Source organism: Bos mutus, chromosome 25 (assembly GCF_027580195.1).
Source record: "Bos mutus isolate GX-2022 chromosome 25, NWIPB_WYAK_1.1, whole genome shotgun sequence".
NCBI classification, from domain to species: domain Eukaryota; kingdom Metazoa; phylum Chordata; class Mammalia; order Artiodactyla; family Bovidae; genus Bos; species Bos mutus.
In genome coordinates, this window is record NC_091641.1 from 40,460,917 (window position 1) to 40,480,115 (window position 19,199).

General features: G+C 62.7%; 2 protein-coding genes across 3 annotated transcripts; one reads left to right on the forward strand and one right to left on the reverse strand.

Annotated features, from left to right (window-relative positions):
* The first annotated feature begins 289 nt into the window (after window positions 1-289).
* Window positions 290-11,255, forward strand: ZNF598 (zinc finger protein 598, E3 ubiquitin ligase). 2 transcript variants are annotated; one of them, XM_070362179.1, is made up of 12 exons: window positions 290-594; window positions 5,433-5,545; window positions 6,069-6,198; window positions 6,379-6,590; window positions 6,694-6,911; window positions 7,282-7,399; window positions 7,987-8,186; window positions 8,357-8,441; window positions 8,577-9,346; window positions 9,830-9,974; window positions 10,073-10,223; window positions 10,312-11,255. In XM_070362179.1, the coding sequence occupies exons 1-12, from the start codon at window positions 370-372 to the stop codon at window positions 10,663-10,665; spliced, it is 2,721 nt and encodes a 906-aa protein (XP_070218280.1). In that variant the 5' UTR covers window positions 290-369; the 3' UTR covers window positions 10,666-11,255. The 2 variants fall into 2 exon arrangements, with proteins under 2 accessions (XP_070218280.1, XP_070218281.1); XM_070362180.1 differs by having other exon boundaries at window positions 7,282-7,390.
* A 1,792-nt stretch (window positions 11,256-13,047) lies between these two features.
* On the reverse strand, window positions 13,048-17,179 carry SYNGR3 (synaptogyrin 3). The gene is made up of 4 exons (XM_070362181.1): window positions 16,896-17,179; window positions 14,802-15,039; window positions 14,489-14,631; window positions 13,048-14,403 (listed from the first exon to the last, which is right to left on the reverse strand). Exons 1-4 carry the CDS (start codon window positions 16,992-16,994, stop codon window positions 14,194-14,196), a joined length of 690 nt encoding a protein of 229 aa, XP_070218282.1. The 5' UTR covers window positions 16,995-17,179; the 3' UTR covers window positions 13,048-14,193.
* Between the last annotated feature and the right edge of the window lie 2,020 nt (window positions 17,180-19,199).

Genomic DNA, 19,199 nt, shown 5'->3' on the forward strand with positions numbered 1-19,199 from the left:
CTGAGTAAATTTGTTTCCCGGAACGCGTGGCTACAACAGTATGATCCATCAATATTTGGGTCATACATTGCTCCCAGAAGAGAGGGCGGGCCCAGGACAGAGGCCTAGGCGGAGAGAAGCCGGATGTTCGCAGCCTGGCGCGGGGACGGCGGCGGGCCTCCAAAGCGGTCGCCTCCACCTAGAGCGCCCCGGGCGAAGTCGCCGCTCTAGCCCGCACCTCGCTGAGGCGGAAGTCGCGCACGCACTTCCGCCGGGCGGGCCCGTTGCTGGGCGGGGCGGTGACGTCGCCCCCGGAAGGGGCGGGCCCGCCGGGAGCCAGGCCGTGCGGTGCGGTGCCGCGCCGGCCGGGAGCGGGCCGGAGGCCGGACCATGGCGGCGGCTGCGGCGGCGGGCCCGGAGGGGCGGCTCGCGTCCCAGGAGGCGGCGGCGGCGGCACCCGAGCGGGGCGGCGGGTGTTGCGTACTGTGCTGCGGGGACCTGGAGGCCACGGCGCTGGGGCGCTGCGACCACCCGGTGTGCTACCGCTGCTCCACCAAGATGCGGGTGCTGTGCGAGCAGCGGTACTGCGCCGTGTGCCGCGAGGAGCTGCGCCAGGTGAGCCGCGCCGGCTGGCCGCGTGTCGGGACTCCCGGGCGGGCGCGGCCCGGCGGGACGACGGGGCACCCGGCAGCCGGAAGGGGACTTTGCCTTCCTGGTGTCCGGCCGCAGGCCTGGTGGCGCCGGTTTCCGAACGGGAGGCCCGGCGCGGCCGCCTGTCGGAGGAGGGATCCCCATCGTTGGTCCAGCTGTTGGCCGTCTGGGCGCGGGAGGCAGGCGGTGGTCGAGGTCCCTGTGGGCCCAGAGCCTGCGGGCTTTCCTGCTGATCCCTAGGACTCTTGCCAGGCCGCCGGAAGGGGCACGGTCAGAGCCGGCGCTCCCCGACTCGCTCGGCTTTGGGGATTTATTTCTCAGGGTTTTCCATCCCGGTGAAGGCAGCGGGGAAAGTGGGGACCTTCAGAGGCGACCTGTCCCGGGAGCAGAGGGTCAGTCTGGGCGTTTCCAGCTTAGCCGTGTGTCTGGGTCTCTCTGGGCGACGCTGAGGGAACTCCTGAGACTGGCGTTTTCATCTATTAAGTGACTGTTGTACTCAGACCTGCCACCCAAGGGGAAAGCGAAACCACTGAGGTCTCCTCAGGGTGCCTGGTGGATGGGGATAAAAGTGTTAGAAGCTTTCATCCTCCTTGCCAGTTTCAGCTGCGGGGGCTCGGCTCCAGAGTGGAGGGGCGGGAGTTTCTGACTGTTCAGACTTGGAAGTCCCAGTGAGGTCAGAGGGCATCATCCCCCACCCCCCACCCTCCTCGCAATGCCAGCTGCTGGCTGGGGGCACTTAGCTGGAACTCCCTGGGTTTGCTGTGCTTTGAAATTTGTTTGCTTCCAGAGTTGTGAAACTCTCCTGGTATGTGAATGGAAAGCTTGGGCTGGTGATACCTGTCAGGGAATCTAACTTTCTTCTTCCTACAAGTGATGCAGAAACGACATCCCTTTTTCATTTTTTAAGTAGACTTTTATGTTAAGGGAGCCAAGCAAATGCTGTAATCCCATGAGCTCTGTGGGCACATATCCTGTATCCTACCTGAAGAAGACACTGGGAGATGCTGTCAGTCTGTGATGGGGTGGAGCTCGACAGACTCGATCTGGGAGAGGTCTAGGGTGCAGGAGCAGTCGGTGAAATTGGATCTGCCTGTGTCTTGGTCAGAAGGCTCCTCCCAGCTACGCTAGAGCCTGCCTTGCAGGCCAGGCTTTCGTGACATGACGTAATTCTTGAATGACCAGGTTTCCCAGCACGTGTAGCTTCCTGGCAGTCAGGCAGGTAGGCAGGCAGGCGCAGTGGAGTCTCCAGCCCTGGGCATTGCACGTCTCATTGAGAAAGTAAAGTGTTAGTCGCTCAGTTGGGTCCAACTCTGTGAGACCCCATGGACTATAGCCTGCCAGGCTCCTCTGTCCATGGGATTCTCCAGGCGAGAATACTGGAGTGGGGAGGAAGTAAGCAGACACCTATATACGACTCTGATAGCTAGCATCTGGCCTCTCTCATTTCTGTGGGTCCCACACCCTTCAGGTGCTCTGTGGCAAGGGGGCGTGGACATGAACTGTCAACTGGCTTCAGCTGGGGTGTTGTTTGGCATCAGGTACCCCAGCCGAGCCGCCTTCCTAACAGGCCTGCTCTGAGTTGCTTGGCAGCAGGAGGAGGTTCTGGGCAGTTTGGGAAAATGATGCTCTTCTCTGTTCATCTGGCTTCCTCCCATTCTTGGACTTGGAATCCACCCCACCCCACCCCCATCCTATTCCCTGGCTGAGTCCTGCACTGTCCTCTGAATTCATCCTGTGTCCCATGCCTGCTCAGAAACTTCTGAAGCCTGCCTCTCCTCTGCCTCCTCTATGGGACTAAGCCTCTAAAAGATTGGAAGGAAAGCACGCCAAGATGCTTTGTGGGACAGGGCAGCTTTATCTGCTTGATTCCTGCATCTTCACCTGGCGCCTCCCTTGGCCGACCCGGGGGACAGTCCTGCAACTGCTGCTCAGATGAGGAGCTGGATGAGTCAAGATTGCCCAGCAGGTGCTCATGGTGGAGGCCTAGGCTCGTTCCTAGCTGGTGGGCAGTGGCAGCACGGGGCCACTGACTGAGACTGATGTCAGGTCCTGGGGTCCTGCCCCCTCTTGCCCGGTCCTGTCTTTCCCACTGGCCACGTTCTTCTAAAAGACAAGTCTCATCTTGCTTTCCACCTGGCCCTGATCCCAGGGATGTCAGAAAGGCTTGACGGGGCTGCTGTACAAAGTGGGATGTGTCTGAGCCAGGAGGGGCCCCGCAGACAGCCTGGTGCAGCCCCTCTGCCCCATCTCATAGGCAGGAACTGGGAGGGAGGCCGGACCTGCTGACTCTGGTCGTGCTCCCTGTTGTCCCGGCCCCTCCTCCCCAGGGAGCCGCTCTCACCCTGGTCACGGTGGACACCATTCTCTTCTGCACTCACTCTCCGTGAGTGCTCCCTGCTCGCTGGAAGTGGGGAACAGCAAGGCCCTGGGCAGACACCCCCCGGTCCAGGAGTCCAAGAGGGCTTTTGTCCCTCTCTCCCTCTCACTGGGGCCTGATCCTTTTGGGGCCCACCTAGGGGCACCCTTTCCCGCTTGGTCATTTACTGCCTGGCCCACCCAGGGGCTGCCCAGAATGGCCCATCCTCAAGTGTCTAGGCCTGGCCTGTACCTCTGTCCTGGGACCCCTCCCATCCCCGGGGTGGGGGGCGGTCTCAGGCCACCACACCCTCCTCCTTGTGCAGCCATCCGGTCTTGCCGCTCGCCTCACCCTCTCGTGAGGTGGGGACACTGGCCTAGTCATCTAGGCATGCTCCCGCCGGTCATCTGGCCCAGTCCTGGGGGGCCCTGTGCTGCTCCCAGGCTGTGTGCAAGGGGCAGTCAGTGTTGCCCCGTGCCACCTGCCAGCCTGCTCACCTCATTCTCAAACGAACACGGCCTGAGCCTGCGTGCCCACGGCCACGTTCCCTTCCTAAGCCTCTTCTGTACTCCAGTCCCTTCCTGAGCCTGCCCAGCGTCCCCCTTTGGCCTGGCTCAGGTGCGCCTAGCCCGGACCGTCCCACCAGACTGTTCCGGAGGGACAGACCCCCCCCGCCCAAGCTGATGGTCACCCGGTCCAGTGAGGGTGCTCACATCCAGGGACAGACCCCACCTGTGGTGGATCGGAGTGGAACTCTGAGTAGAGGGGCCTCCCCACACTGGGGTTTCTGGGGAGGGATATCGTTTCTCTGTTGTCTGCCAGCCGGGGACACTTTGGAAGCTTTGGGGCGTCCCTCGAGGGCTGGTCATGGGGGTGTGGCGTCCTGAAGGTTGGCTCCTGTGCTCTGCAGCACCAGCAGGTCCTTAACAGTTTGGGGCCCTGGACCTGCGGGCACCTGTCCCCAGGCAGGAATGGGGGTCTTTTCTGGAAAAGCACCCCTGGGAGTGGGGGGAAGGCAGGGCTGGGAGTGGGCTTGCTCTTGGAGTGCAGATTCCACGAGAAGAGGCCAGTGTGGCCCGGGCCTTTCCTACGTCCCTTCGGGACCTGTCAGGAGATCCTGGGCAGAGGGTATAGGGTGAGCCTTGGAGGCAGAGCAAGACTCCGCTGTGAAGACGGGCCACAGGAGTGCGGCTGGTGTAGCTGGGGCCACAGCCCCAACGTCCCTCTGCCTGGCTTGCCAGCGTGGTGATGGGAAGGTCTTCAGGGCCTGTCACCCCCCCACCCCTGGTTCTCCAGGTCGGGCGTGGCTGGACTGGGACACTTCCTTTGGGCCAGGAAGGGGCAAGGCTTGGTTGCCCCCAAATGATGGGGCATGTCCTCAGAAGTGGAGGCTAAGCTCCCCATCTCCCCCCGCCCCCTACCCCCAGAGCCCCCAGGAACCGGTTTTAACCACCTTGCTGTGGGGGCTGGCATAACCACTCAGTCTCTCCAGCCAGTCCTCCACTCTCCCAATTTCATGGCTGTTCTGGTTTTAGACATCCTCTGTAGCTGGGCCTAAATATAACAGGGGTGACCTTGATGTGGCCTTTCCTAAGGTGAGGATGTCCCCTGGGTGTGCTGGCGCGGACGCTGAGCTGAGGCGAGTAGCCAGCTCCAGGCCAGGGGCAGAGGCGGATCAGAAAGCCGCTGAGCGAGGAGGTGGGCCTGTCTGGTCTTGGTGCAGGGGCGGGACGGGGAGGACGGGGAGGACGGGGAGGGCCCTCCCTGCAGGGCTCTTGTCAGCTCAGGGGGGACCTGCGCCTGCAGGAGGGCCCTGGGGGCCAGGCTGGGGTGACCTTGTCCCGAGTCACGGTCTGGCCTAGCAGCTTTACCGAGTGCTAGAGACCCTGAGAGGCGGCCAGCTGCAGAGTTTTCACGTCCATCACACCAGCTCAGCCGTGTGGCACCCCCAGACTGTGCAGTTAATGGGCAGGAAGCTGGCCAAGAACAGCTGGGGCCATGACTGAGTCCTGGGGGGCACCCCCTCCCGTGACATCACGGAAGCCTCAGGGGGCGTGGAGGGCGGCCAGGCCTGATGCCCGGTTGCCTGATATAGTCTGGCAGGCGGCAGCCACTCTTTCCCCGGCTGCTCCTTGGACTGTCTCTTCTTCCTCCCGGGCTTGTTGTCCTGTGCTCAGCACCCGTGTGATTGAGCCCCTGGTGGCCGGCTGTCTGATCTGTCACTGTCCCCAGGCAGCCTGTCTGTCTGGGGTGGGTGGGGTCGCTGCCCCCTGGAGGCGTAGCCGGCTGCTACCTCTCTGTCCCGGCCGCCCCCAGGGGTCTGGCCGGGCGTGGGGAGAGGGGCCTCCCAGGAGGGGCTCTCAGTGCCCCCTTTGCTCTCGGCCCAACAGCGCCCTGCAGTGGGCGTCCACAGCCTGCCCAGCGGTCCCTTTGGCTCTGGTTTCAGGTGGTCTTCGGGAAGACACTCCCTGCCTTTGCCACCATCCCTCTGCACCAGCTGCAGCACGAGAAGAAATATGACATCTACTTCATGGACGGGAGAGTGTTTGCACTCTACAGGTGAGAGCGGACTTCTCGGCTGGGGTCCTGCGGGTCTGCGGGCGCTTTGCGGTGGGACGGACAGACCCACCTCACCCCGCCTGTGCTCCTCGCCTCCCTCAGGGATGCGACGTCAGGGCCTGGCGGCTGGTTCCTGTCAGCGGGCTCTCCTGGAATGGAGCTGCTCACAGCCCCCTCCTGAGGTGGTAGTGGAGGTGGGGGGTGTGGTGGGGGAATTCCGGGGTTCTGTGAGGTGCACCAGAGCTGGTGCGAGTCAGGTTCTTCACCTGTAGAGGAAAAACCCCATGAGGGGTACGGTCGTCTTGAGGGTAGCCCCCATCTTCCAGGTGGGGGGCCGTCTCCTGGACTGGGGCCTTGTTCGGCTCAGGCCCTGGCGCCACCTGACACAGTGGTCGGAGCGCCCGCCCTCCTGGCTCTCGCTCCCGGAGTGTCTGCAGGGCCACAGCGGGAGCCGCGGGGTTCTTGTGCTCCCTGGGGCCGGTGGCGCTGAGTGTCTGGGGGGGCTGGCCCGGTGTCTCCCCAGGCAGCTGCTGCAGCACGAGTGCCCCCGCTGTCCTGAGCGGCCGCCCTTCAGCCTCTTTGGGGACCTGGAGCAGCACATGCGGAAGCAGCACGAGCTGTTTTGCTGCAAGCTGTGCCTCAGGCACCTGCAGGTGAGCCCGCCAGGCTGCCTCCCGGAGCCCTGCCTCCCGGAGCCCCGCCCCTCACTCCGCGGGCCACCAGACGGCTGGGCCTCGGTGGGACTGAGGCCACCACAGGCCCTCTGCGCTGTGGAGCCCGGGAGGGGCGGGAGGCCTAGGAGCCCGCCCGTGCCCAGCACCCCTTTCCCGCAGATCTTCACACACGAGCGGAAGTGGTACTCACGCAAGGACCTGGCTCGGCACCGCATGCAGGGGGACCCCGACGACACCTCACACCGCGGACACCCCCTCTGCAAGTTCTGTGACGAGCGCTACCTGGACAACGACGAGCTGCTCAAGCACCTGCGTCGTGACCACTACTTCTGCCACTTCTGCGACGCGGATGGGGCCCAGGACTACTACAGGTGGGCGCGGTGGGGCCCGGAGTGCCACAGGTGGGCATGGGTGCACAGGGACTCCTGGACCAGGCGGGCCGGCACAGGCCCTGCTGACGCCCGGTCCCCGCAGTGACTATGCGTATCTGCGTGAGCACTTCCGTGAGAAGCACTTCCTGTGTGAGGAGGGCCGCTGCAGCACCGAGCAGTTCACGCATGCCTTCCGCACGGAAATCGACCTGAAGGCCCACAGGACGGCCTGCCACAGCCGCAGCCGCGCCGAGGCCCGCCAGAACCGCCAGATCGACCTGCAGTTCAGCTATGCACCGCGGCACTCGCGCCGGAGCGAGGGTGAGCGGGGTCCCCGCCGCCTGCGCACCCTGCAGGCCTCAGACCCAGGCCCTGACCCGACCCCTCAGCATCAGCAGGGACTTGGGACACAGCCTTGAGCACGTGCTGACAGGAGCTCTTCATGAGTCTTGGCTCCCAGAGGGCCTCGGCTCTGCTGTGCGGGGGTCCCTGGGCCTCTTCTCTGGGTCAGGAGGCCCAGGCCCCTCTCCCAACCCAGTTCCTGCTTGACCTGGTGTGCAGGCCATAGGGGTTTGGGGCCACTGTGACCTCTGAGAGGCATCTGTGCCTGCCCCTCGGGTCCACGCTGTGGTACGGAGGGAGGCCTCTGCGGGGTCCGGCCTGGGCCTGACTGGCTGTGTGCTGGCCACAGGGGTCATCGGCGGTGAGGACTACGAGGAGCTGGACAGGTACAACCGCCAGGGCCGCACAGGCCGGGCCAGCGGCCGCGGAGCCCAGCAAAGCCGCCGAGGAAGCTGGAGGTACAAGAGGTGGGAGGATTTGCGAGCCGCCAGGACCTCTGTCCACCTGGCTCCACCAGAGGCCAGGGCAGTGTGGACAGCTGGGCTGAGACAGGCGCTGGGTCAGGGAGCTTGGCCTTCTGGCCTCTGTGTCCCGGGCATGGCAACAGGGTCACTTGGTGTCCTGAATCGGGTGTTCTCCTTTCTCCGCTCATTTAACTTGGGACACCACGACCCTGCAGACTGGGGTCTGAGGGGCCCCGGTCTTGGGGGTACAGTGCAGGTGTGCCAGGAGGCCCTGGCGTGGCAGGCACGTGCTCTGGCTGGGCTGCTCCGCGGCCAGCTGGACCGAGGCATCTGCGGTACCCAGGCGCTGCCCCAGGGAACTGGGCTGGGTGTTGCCGGGTGCCAGAGCCTGAGGTTGGTGGGGAGGTGGTCCTGCTGTCTCCACGGTGCTCTCGCCTAGCCGGGGAGGCCGGGCTGGCACCTGTTCCGCTGGCTGCTGGCAGGCCAGCCTCTGGTGTCCGGGCTTCCCGGGGTGAGGCCCCTCCCCAGCCCTTTATGTCGCGTCGCTATAGTTCTGGACCTGGCCCAGCCTGAAGGCCTCCCCATCCCAGGGAAGAAGAGGACCGAGAAGTGGCAGCTGCCATCCGGGCCTCGGTGGCCACCCAGCAGCAGCAGCAGCAGCAGCAGGAGACGCGCAGGACTGAGGACCGGGAAGAGGGTGGCAGGCCCAAGAAGGAGGAGGCGGGGCTGCGGGGTCCTGAGGAGGCCCGCGGCCCCCGGCGCCCAGCCCGGACTCCGGGCGAGGGCCCAGGTGAGCAGCTCCCCTGCAGGCAGGCCCACCCTGGCCCAACAGGCGGGACGTGGGCTCCTGACCACAAGGTCGGTGAGAAGCCACTGTCCTCCAGTTGGTCACCCCGTCAGGCCTGATCCTGCCCCCTCGACACTGTTCAGCCCTGACAAGGGTTCTTCTGTGTCTCTCAGGTCCCAAGGAAGCCTCCACCAATGGTCCTGTGAGCCAGGAGGCCTTTTCCACCACTGGCCCAGCTGCAGGAGCCACACTCCCAAAGTACACGCGTGTGGGGCTCGGGGCTCCTACCGAGGGTTGGGGAGGATGGGTGCAGATGCCAGGGCTCCCGTGGGGCCGGGGGGCAGGGCAGGCCAGAGCCCACAGGCCGCTGAGCCCTGTCTGCTTTCTGCACAGCACTCTCCCGCCCCCCACTTCGAAGCTCAAGGATGAAGACTTCCCCAGTCTCTGTGCCTCCTCTTCGTCCTCGAGCTCCGTGGCAGCCGCCCCAGGCCCTGTGGGGCTGGCGCTGGCTTACCCTGTGCCTGCCAGGGGCAGGACCACCTTTCAGGAGGAAGACTTCCCTGCCCTGGTGCCCTCTGCCTCCAAGCCCAGCAGTGCCCCCACCAGCCTCATCTCTGCCTGGAACAGTGGGGCCAGCAAGAAGGTGGCGCATCCTGCCCCGGGGTCCCAGTCTACCAGCGGGGGCAGCCAGCCCCCCAGGAAGTCTGGCAAGGGGGGAAAGGGGGGCAAAAAGGGTGGGCCGCCGCCCGCAGAGGAGGTGGAAGAGGATGGCCGTGCGGGCCTCACGGCCCAGGAGCTGCGGAGCGTGCCCACGACGGTCGCCGTCTCCTCCCTGCTGGCCGGGGCCACCACCCACACCTTCACCAAGGTTGGCAAGAAGAAGAAGGTGGGCTCCGAGAAGTCGGGTGCCGCGTCACCCCCCCCCACTGACAAAGAGGGGCCCCCTGGGGCCGAGCTGGCCCCCACGGCACCCCCTGGCAGAGCTGAGGGGCCTGCCGCTGTCATCGTCAATGGACACTCAGAGGGGCCAGCCCCGGTTCGGAGCACCCCCAAGGAGCCCCCTGGGCTCCCAAGGCCCCTGGGGCCACCCCCCTGCCCCACGCCCCAGGAAGACTTCCCGGCGCTCTGTGGCCCCTGCCCACCCAGGATGCCCCCACCCCCAGGTAGGTGTGCTGGGCCCAGGCCTGCTTCGGGGCCCTGGGAAGGGGCCGCGGTAGTGGAGTGAGGCCCAGGGCGGTACAGGCAGGCAGACGGGCCCAGAGTGGTGCAGGCGGGCAGGGAGGCCCGTGTAGCCCCTTCCCACTGCCTCGGAGCCTGGTAGCCAGATCTGGATGCAGGTGGCAGGCCTGTGAGCCCATGGCCGTGGTCCGCCGTATAGCTCCCCTGTGACCTTTCTTTCCGCAAGTTGGGGAGTTCTGGCACCCTCTGGAGATGAGGACAAAGCAGTTAACTCAGGTCAAGGTTTGCCATGAGGAGCATAACACGCGTGCCGGTCCTTGGCGTTGTCAGCGGGCCCCGGACCCGCTCTGTGGGGACGGGCTGCTCTGCAGGGAGGGGCGGCGTGTGGGAAGTGGGGACCCGGGCCTGCTGTGCCTGACCAGCGAGGTCACATCCTGGGACCTTCCCGTGCACCCCATGCCCCGCAGGCTTCAATGCCGTGGTGCTCCTAAAGGGCACCCCGCCTCCGCCAGGCCTGGCGCCCCCTGTCAGCAAGCCACCCCCCGGCTTCTCCGGCCTTCCGTCTAGCCCCCACCCGGCCTGTGTCCCCAGCACTACGACCACCACGAAAGCGTAAGTGTGGGCGGGCCCCTGGCCCCATGCCCCCAGGGGAGAGTGCCCTCACCTTGGGCCTCCCCAAAGGCCGAAGCCTCCACCTCCTTCCGATTCAGACCCAGGCCAACGCCTGTGCCCCGGGCCTACTTGGTCCCTGAGAACTTCCGAGAGAGGAACCTGCAGCTCATCCAGTCCATCAGGGACTTCCTGCAGAGCGATGACGCCCGCTTCAGCAAGTTCAAGAGCTACTCGGGGGAGTTCAGACAGGTCAGACAGGCAGGGGTGCGGGGGGCTGGCCCGGCCACTGGGGCCCAGGCCAGGGCTGGGGGTGACTGGGTCTGGCTCTGGCCGGCAGGGCGCGATCTCTGCAGCCCAGTATTATAAGAGTTGCCGGGACCTGCTGGGGGAGAACTTCGAGAAGATCTTCAACGAGTTGCTGGTGCTGCTGCCTGATACGGCCAAGCAGCAGGAGCTGCTGTTGGCCCACACGGACTTCCGGGGCCGCGAGAAGCCTCCCGGCACGAAGGCCAAGAAGAACAGGAAGAGTGCGTGGCAGGCCAGCACCCGGCAGGTGGGCCTAGACTGCTGCGTGTGCCCCACTTGCCAGCAGGTGCTGGCGCACGGTGATGTGGGCAGCCACCAGGCACTGCACGCCGCCCGGGACGATGACTTCCCCTCCCTGCAGGCCCTCGCCAGGATCCTCACATAGCTCCGATGTAGCTCCCGCCAGTGCAGGCAGGAGCCACCGCACCCACAAGCCTCCTTTCTCCCCGTCCCCACCCCCAGGCAGACAGTGAGGCCACCTGCTCAGGCCTCTCAGCTGGCCGGCTCTCCGGGGATCACCGGGAAGGCCCGCCACGACTTGCCGGCACACCCTCTTGGGGGATCCCTCTGGAGGCCTCCTGGAAACTAGAGAGACCCCTGCCACAGCAGCAGGCTGCTCTGGGTTTACGTTCTCAGGCCCTGGAGGGCGCCGGGGAGGGAAGGGGCAGGTGCCGGGACCTGTGTGCGCTGTCAGGGCTGGTGGCCACGGTGGCCCCTTCCCGGAGCCCCTGAGCCCAAGGGCCGCAGCACCGCGGTCCCTGAGCTAGGCCCACGGGTGCTGGAGTCAGATGTTGAGCGTGTTGTGTAAACACTTGGCTGTTTGGTGACTAAAGAACGTTCAGGATTAAAAGACACAAAATTGTGCTACTTGAAGTTGAATCTTTTTATGAGACTAGCTGAATCTGGGATCTCCAATTGCCTCTGAACTTTTATAAGACAGTTTATCTTCAAATAAATTTATTTTGCAATAATGCACATAGCTGGTGTTCTGAGCTTCTCTGCCTTCCGGGGTCACCCCACTCAGAGTGGTCAGACACTACAGCTCAGGTGGTCTCAGTGAGTACTGTGGGCTGGGGGTAGGGGGCCTGTGGGGAGAGGTGGGCAGCCAGGCTCTGCTCACAGGCAGAAGCAGCTGACCCGGGGCCTGGATCTTGGAGGTCAAGCACCGCCCAAGCCCTCCAGGAGCAGAGCCAGCCATGCTTGACCTACACTGTACCCAGTAAAACTGTCCTTCCAGAACCCAGGAGTCACACAGACCCAAGGTTTACATCCACAGGCCACTGGGAGAGCTAAAGTAAACTCCAGCAGGAACAATTTAGAAACGGATCCAGTATTTTGGAAATGGACCAGGCATGCGCTGAAATCTCCCCATTCTGCCACAGACACATATAAATAGTAGGAAGCAAGATCTAAACGCATAGCCACCTCCAAATGAGGCAACATCCTTACTTGAGAAGAAATGGAGATGTCTTTCTGAAAGAAGCAGAAGGGGGTGGGCACTGCCTGTCTGAACCTGAGGGCCTACCTACTTATGGTGAGACTGGAGCAAGTTTCTGGCTGATGGCTGAGCTTCAGTGCCTGCTAGGAAGCAGAGCCGTCACCCTCTTCACTCTCCATAGGGCTGCTAGGAGGCCACCTGCGTTCCCTATCACACAGGAGAAGACCCCCTTACCTGATGCCCTCTGAAGACCTGAACACAAGCCAACACCCGCAAAGAGTAACCTGGAAGCTGGGCTATTTCACTCATGATAGTAAAAACGCTGATACTTAAAGAAGAACCAAGAACCATAACAATACCAGGCAACACAGCCTGATGACAAGCACTACCCTGAGTAGTTTATGTTAACACCTACTGCACCTTAGCAACTACTACCTGTACTGCAAGGAGATCAAAAGAGTCCATCCTGAAGAAAATCAGTTCTGAATATTCATTGGAAGGACTGATGCTGAAGCTGAAATTCCAATACTCGCCCACCTGATGAGAAGAACTGACTGACTGGAAAAGACCCTGATGCTGGGAAAGACTGAAGGCGGGAGGAGAAGGGGATGACAGAGGATGAGATGGTTGGATGGCATCACCGACTCGATGGACATGAGTTTGAGTAAGCTCATGTTGGAGTTGGACAGGGAGGCCTGGTGTGTTGCAGTCCATGGGGTCTCAAAGCGTCGGACACAACTGAGCAACTGAACTGAACTGCACCTTTGACCATGGGAACTGCTCTTCTCCTCTGGAAGGGTACAAGTTGAGACCAAGCTTGAACATGGCCAAGCCAGAACCCCAGCCCTAGGTCCTGCCTGCTTCCTTGAAGGTCAACTAGAAGGTTGTTAACCAGCAAGAAATGAAAAAGTAACTGAAATAAAACTCCCAAAAGACGAATTCAAAAGTCAACAAGACCAAGCTGGGGATGTCTCCGAAGGGGAGCTGGCCATGGAACGTGGCTCTGGACACTGCATGGTACACAGGGCAGGGGTCTCAGGAACAGGAGGCGGTAAGAAGGGGACATCTGGAGAAATCGCAACGGTTTTCCCTAGCACTCTCCAGAACAGGGGCATCAGCCTGGTCTTTACCTCCCGGCCCACTTCTGGATTCTGGGCCCTGGTGCTCCTTGGGTCCCAGTCTCCGGTACTGGAGGGGTAGGAGTGGAAAGGTCACAGTAAACTCATTTACCGTCTTTATTGTAAAGAAGTTGCAGTTGGAACATGGGACACTGAAAATACACAATCACGGATTGTTCTTTCAGAAGAGGGAAGGAGAGATCCATATATACAAAAATTGTAAACATGTTCACTTAAATATCCACAAATAATTGGTCTATGCTACAATGTACAGGGTTGTCACTCAACTGCAACTCCTGAGAGAGGCATCTGTAAGAATGAATGTGGCAACCGCATTTGGTATTGACTTAATGTGAAAAGCCAGCTTCGAGCAATGCATGAGTACTCAGCTATGCAGAGGGACCCCCCCCCACCTCGGGCTGGGCCTTAAAGTGGGGTGCAGTGTGGGGAGCTGGACTAGTCGAGGAGGCCTATGTAAAGGGGTTTGCAGGGAATGGCCGTCTCCAGGGCATGGCGGGCAGGTGGAGCCTCGAGACCTCTCCTTGTGGGGGGCGTGTCCTGCAGGCACCCAGTGTCTGGAGCCTCCCTGGGGCAAGGTCTTACTGAAAGGCTGCGAGAGGGCTGATGCTCAGACCTATAGCCATGTTGTGCTTTCCTGGCCAGAGCTGCCCGCACCCCAGCAGGGGCCTGGGCCGAGGCAGGTAAGGGCTGGAGCTGGGGCCACAGACAGAGGGGCTGCTTGTGGGGAACTACAAGATGAAACCTTTAGACTTGACCACAATCACAACATCCACAGGGCCGGGCTACTCTAGTGCGCCTGTGAGAGGAAACGGGGGCAGCTCCAGGGAGAACAGGGGGCCCCGCAGGGTGAGACACCAGGGCAGAGGGAGGACCACCACTATCCACCGGGACAGGGGGTGGGGAACTGGCCACGCTTGCCGGGCCACGGGGTGAGGGCAGTGTCCCTTCCCCTAGGCACCCCGAGTCCAGGGCAGCCCCCGCACCCGGCTATGGAGGGCAGCTGGACCTCTGACCCCGGAGTGGGCAGGTGAGCCCTAGCTGGCTCACGAGGGGAATGGCTCCCTGCCAGGCTGGTCCATTTGAGGCTGGAGGACACGTGCCCAGGGCCATGATGTTCCCTCCTCAGGACCTCTGGCCCTGAGTTGGGGACTAAAGGGACCAGAGGAACTTGTGGGGCACAGCCCAGGCACCCTGGAGGCCACCTTCTCTTGGCCCCAGATGACCCACAGCATCCACTCCCTGCTGCTGGGCCGGGAGGACCTGAGGGAGGCCCCAGGAGGCCTTGGACCCTGCATGGGTGGGGCAGCCTTTGCGCCTCGTCTGGGCCTGCTGGCCTCTAGTAGGCAGGGACCTGGTACCCTTTGGGACTGGTGTCCAGGGTCTCGGTGAAGGGCGGGCTCTGGTAGGTATCCGTGCCTTCCACACCGCTGCCCACCGGGTAGCCCGGGTAGGTCTGGCCCGCCCCAGCACCCAGCTGCTCGGTGGCAAAGAGCGACATGTCGGTGCCCAGACGGAACCGCTGCAGGGCCTTCACGGTAAGCGCCACCTGAGGGGGAGTCCGGGGTCAGCCAGGGCTGACCCTGTCGGACCTTGCCCGAGCCCCAGCCCCGCCGCCAGCCGGCAGCACTCACCCAGCTGAGGATGGAGAAGAAGCTGAAGGTGATGACGGCGCGCGCCGCGTCCCCCGCCTGCGCTGTGCCCGGCCCGGGCGCCGTGCGCTGCCACTGGTTGGTGAGGAAACAAAAGCCCACGAACCACAGGAAGGACCAGAGGCCTGCGGGACGGCGGACGGGCAGATCGGGGGGCGCTCCATGCAGGCGCCGGGCCCAAACAGGAAGGAGACCCCGCCCCCGGGCCTGTCCCTGCCCACTCGATGAGAACCGCGCCCCTGGCCCCGCCCAACCCCCGCCCACCCGGAAGCTCCGCGGCCAGGGCCCCGCCCACCTGAGAAGCCTAGGTCGAGCAGCACAGCGCGCCGCCGGTCGCGGACGCTGCTGATCTGCTGGAAGCGCACGTCGAGCAGCAGGAAGCAGGAGCAGGCTAGGAAGGCCCCGAGGCCGAGCGCGACTCCGAAGCGGCAGGCGCCCGCGTTGCCGTTGAAGACGCAGCGTAGCTCTGGGCCGCTGTCGGCGTTCACGTAGCCCTCGTTGACTATGGGCCCGAAGACGGCGATGGAGAACACCTGCGGGCGGCGGCGGGAGGCGCTCAGGGCCCTGCGGTACCCCTTAGGTCTCCTAGCCCACCGTGAGCGCCCACGTGCCCCTGAAGCCCAGGATCCATCTCTCGGGGGCGGGGGGCGGTGTCCTCAGGGACCCCTCCCTTAATACCTACCTCAGGTGTAGCAACTATAGACACAGCCTTTAGTGAGGATCTACTGTGCACTGTACTTAAAATGGCTACATGCCTTATTAGCGCATGGAATTCTTCGAAACAACCGCGAAGGTGCCATGGTTCTTATCTGCTTTGTAGATAGGGAGCTCGGGGCTCCAGCAGGTGAAGTGACTTGTCCAGGGGTCACATGGTTGGTAAGAGCCAGGGCTGGCATTCGAGCTGTGTCCTCTGTACCTTGTGGAGCCCGAAGTGTCTCCCATGGCCCACTCCAGAGCGTGGGGACAGGATCTGTGACCCCCAGGCTTGAGTCAGCAGGGTTGGGAGAGTAGATGTGGAGTGGGGAGAGAGGGGGCATGGGGCGCACAGCAGAGGGACAGCTGCACAGAGCTGTCAGCCAGGACCTGAGTGCACCCCGCCTTCAGCATGCCCCAGCTGTGCAGTCTTGTTTCCCAGCATGCCAAATGTAGCAGGCACGACTCATGGGGCGGTTGGGTTAGAAATAATGCCCACCCAGCATCCTGCACTTTGTGGGCACTCCAGTCTGGGATTAATCATCAATACCATCCATAAGTTCTGGGGTTCAGTCAGACCTCAGTGCCCTGTGGCTGGAAGGCAAGGGAGGTGGTGTTAAGTGTTAGTCCCTCAGTCATGTCTGACTCTTTGTAACCCCATGGACTGTAGCCACAGTCCTTTTAAACCAGATGCTGCTCTTGGAGCCCTGGGCAGCCATCTGTTTCTAAAACAAGAAAAGACCTCCAGTTTCAACTTCATTTTTCTCCTTTCCTGCCCCAGCTCCTAGAGACTAAGAGGGAAACCAAAGTGCAAGATACTGACATGTACCCCCCACTGGTCCACCAGTTGAGTCAGAGCTGGAACCAGAACATAGGGTCCCTACTATCTGGTCTAGCCAGAGTCACTCCACCCCCAGGGCCCCTGCCCCACCCTGAGCACCACCCTCCTGGAAGACACGTGAGTAGATGCCAGCACCAGCTGCCAGCAGGTGGGCACAACCCAGAACTTGGCATTCCACCTTCCGTGTCTCCTGCCTGGATGGATGGGAAGGAGGAGCAGGCCACTGGGCCTAGGGTTGCTCCAGTAGGCTAGGCTGCACCAAATCTGCCCCTCCCACCCCACCTCCAGGAAGCCCTCCCAGTGCAGAGCCCCTTCCAGCTGCCCCACGCAGAGGAATCCCGAAGCACCCCCACCCCCAACTCACGGTTGCAAATGGGGGGCCTGGGAAGGGCCAGTTCCCTTCGAAGGAGCCGGGAGGATGTGCGCGCAGGAGAAGCAAGGGGGAGGCTCGGCCAGATTCTCTCGGTTCCGGTAGCCTCTCCTAGTGCTGAGGCTGAGCGCCCAAGCCCTCCGCGAATCCCGTCCCCACCCCTGTGCCCGTTTCCAAGCGTGAACACAGGAAAAACGGAGCGAGGGCTGAGGAAGGGCACTGAGTTAGACCTAAGGAAGAACTGGGAGGTGGGTGCGGCGGGTGGTGACCCCTCAAGGTCCCCGGCTGTCGCCACCGGCCCCTCCCCCGCCGGCAGGTGGGCGCACCCAGCCCGGTGACGTCACCCTAACCTGGGGCCGGCGGGGGAAGGGCCGGCGTGGATGGGGAAGGGGCGAAGGGCAGGGGCGAGGCGCAGGTGATCGGGATGCGGGAGGCGAGGCGAGGTGGGAGGGGGTATCGGGGAGGGGCTGGGGCCGGCCACTCACCCAGGATGCCACACGCAGTAGGGTCTGGGGCCGCCGCGCGAAGCTCACAGGGTCCAGGGCTGCCCCCGCGCGTCCCGCGCCGAACGAGCCTCCCTCCATGGCCAGCCTGGGCGGGCCGCGCGCCCCCGGGGCCCTCTGTCCGCCTGTCCGTCGGGCCGGCCCCGCCCGAGGCCGCCCGGGGATGCTGCGAGTGCTGATGCTGCCGGTGCGGCCAGTGCTGCCGCCGCCGCCGCCTTTCGGGAGCGCGCGCCCGCTGCGGCGGGGACGCGCGGGGCGGCACCGAGCCCGCGCCCCGACCCTGGTCCGCGGGCGCAGGGCTGGAGCCCTCACCTCCCTCCGCCCCGCCCACTTTCCACCCCCGGTTGGCACCGCAGGACCACCCCACCCGCCAGGATACCACTCCACCCGCCAGTCCCCACCAGGAGGCAAGGTCAAGGGGCCGAGTGCCCCCACCCCAAAAATAGTCCGGAATCAGCAGGGCCCGCAGACACTGGGCTCAGCCTTTGCGGTAGCCACACGGATGGACTGACCGTCGTGACGCTGCTCCTCTGAACAGGGCCCTTTGCTGAGTATATAAGGAGGTAACAAACCCAGGGTTCCAGTGTCTCTCCCCAGCCCTCAGGGAAAGAGAACCCAGCTTCCATGAGTCCCCCTTCTCCTTCAGAAGATTCCAGCCTCCCTAACAGCATGGGGCACTTCTGCCCTCAGGGCACTGCCCAGGCAGGCAGAGCCCAGAGGCCAGCTGGGTGGGAGGTGGGGCGTCTCTGCTCTTATCCTGTGGCTGGATGTGGTCCTGCAGAGGGTGCCCATTGAGCCCCCTCCACACTCCTGGGTCTCCCCAACTGACTTTTGGCAGACAGTTTGGGGCGAAGCATCGGAGATGGGGAGTTTGGCAGAGCGGGTGCCTGGCTCCCTTGCACACCTGCTGGGTTTCTTCCAGAGATCACCCAGCTTGGGGTTGGACAGGGTCCCTTCCTTCATTGTCCTTCCAGGGAGCTGGGCAGGGGCCCAGGTGACGCTTGTTTCTGTCTAGGACATTTGAAGAAAGTCCACATTCCTTGAGCATTGACAGTGCCTGGCGTTCCACCACCCTCTGTGGAGGGGGGGACTCTTTTACCCCCTCTTTCTTCAGATGGTAAATAGCCAGTCCGGGAGTTCCCTGGCAGTCCAGTGGTTAGGACTCGGCACTTTCGCTGCCAGGGCGGGGTTTGATCCCTGGTCCGGGAACTAGTAAGATTGCGTAAGCTACACAACGTGACCGAGTTTTAAAAAAAAAACCAAAACAAACTGGTTTAGTTCCTTGATCACACAAAGTGAAGAGCCAGGATTGAAACCCAGGTCACTACCATGCCAGGACAGATGACGCCAGTTTCTATCCAGGACATTGAGTAAAGGTGTGGCCTGGTTGACTCAATGCTTTGTGCATCCAGTCCCATACCTCTCACCTGTCAGCAATGGTTCCGTCTCACCCATCATTCGTTTCCCCCTTTACTTGATTGGTTACCTCGGTGCCTAAACCTGCTACTTCCTTCCACTCCTGAACCCACTTCCCTCCAGCTGTCACTTCTCCTTTTAGTCCCAGGGGCAATTCAGGCACTGCCATCCTTTTCCCATCCTCCTGGGGACACTCTGACGTCACCCTCTCCTCCTGTTCCTCCTACTTCATGGGCCCTTTCTTGTCTCTTCCTCTTGTTCTTCCTGTGACCTTTGAGCTTAGGAGTCCCCGTGTCTGGTCCTGGGGATCTTCTCCCTGCTCTGTGCTCACTCCCTTGGTCTCCATGCTCACAGCCTGAGCCAGGACTTTCCCTTGAACTTGAGTCCTTCTTGTCTTAGCCTGGAAATCAGTCTGCTGCAAAGTTAGAGTTTTATTGGGAGGTGAAACTTTGAGGAAGCCAGAATTAGGGAAGAAGGGAAGTGAGGCAGGGAAGAGGGGAGAGCCAACATGGAAGGTGTGTGCTGACCACAGCCCTGCTGGCTCCCAGCACGCAGGTTCCCCTATGCTGGGGGCGTCCATCTGGTGTACCAAAGAATGGTGACTTCTCCACTGGTTACCCCTATTTCATGTCACCTGGCCCCTCCCGGCAGCCCCTGTGGAAGCCAGCACCCCCGTGGGGCCAGTGTGGTGAAGATGCCAAGGAGAGACTGACTGCTAAAGGCTGGCTCTTGCCCAGGAAGGGGCTGAGACACGCTAAGGAGAGGTGACCAGAGCTTTATGCTTTATGACCACAGGGCTGGGGCACAGTGTTGCTGGGGCATTCCAGCTGGGAGCCAAGCCCTGGGAATGGGTGTGGTTGAGAGGATCTG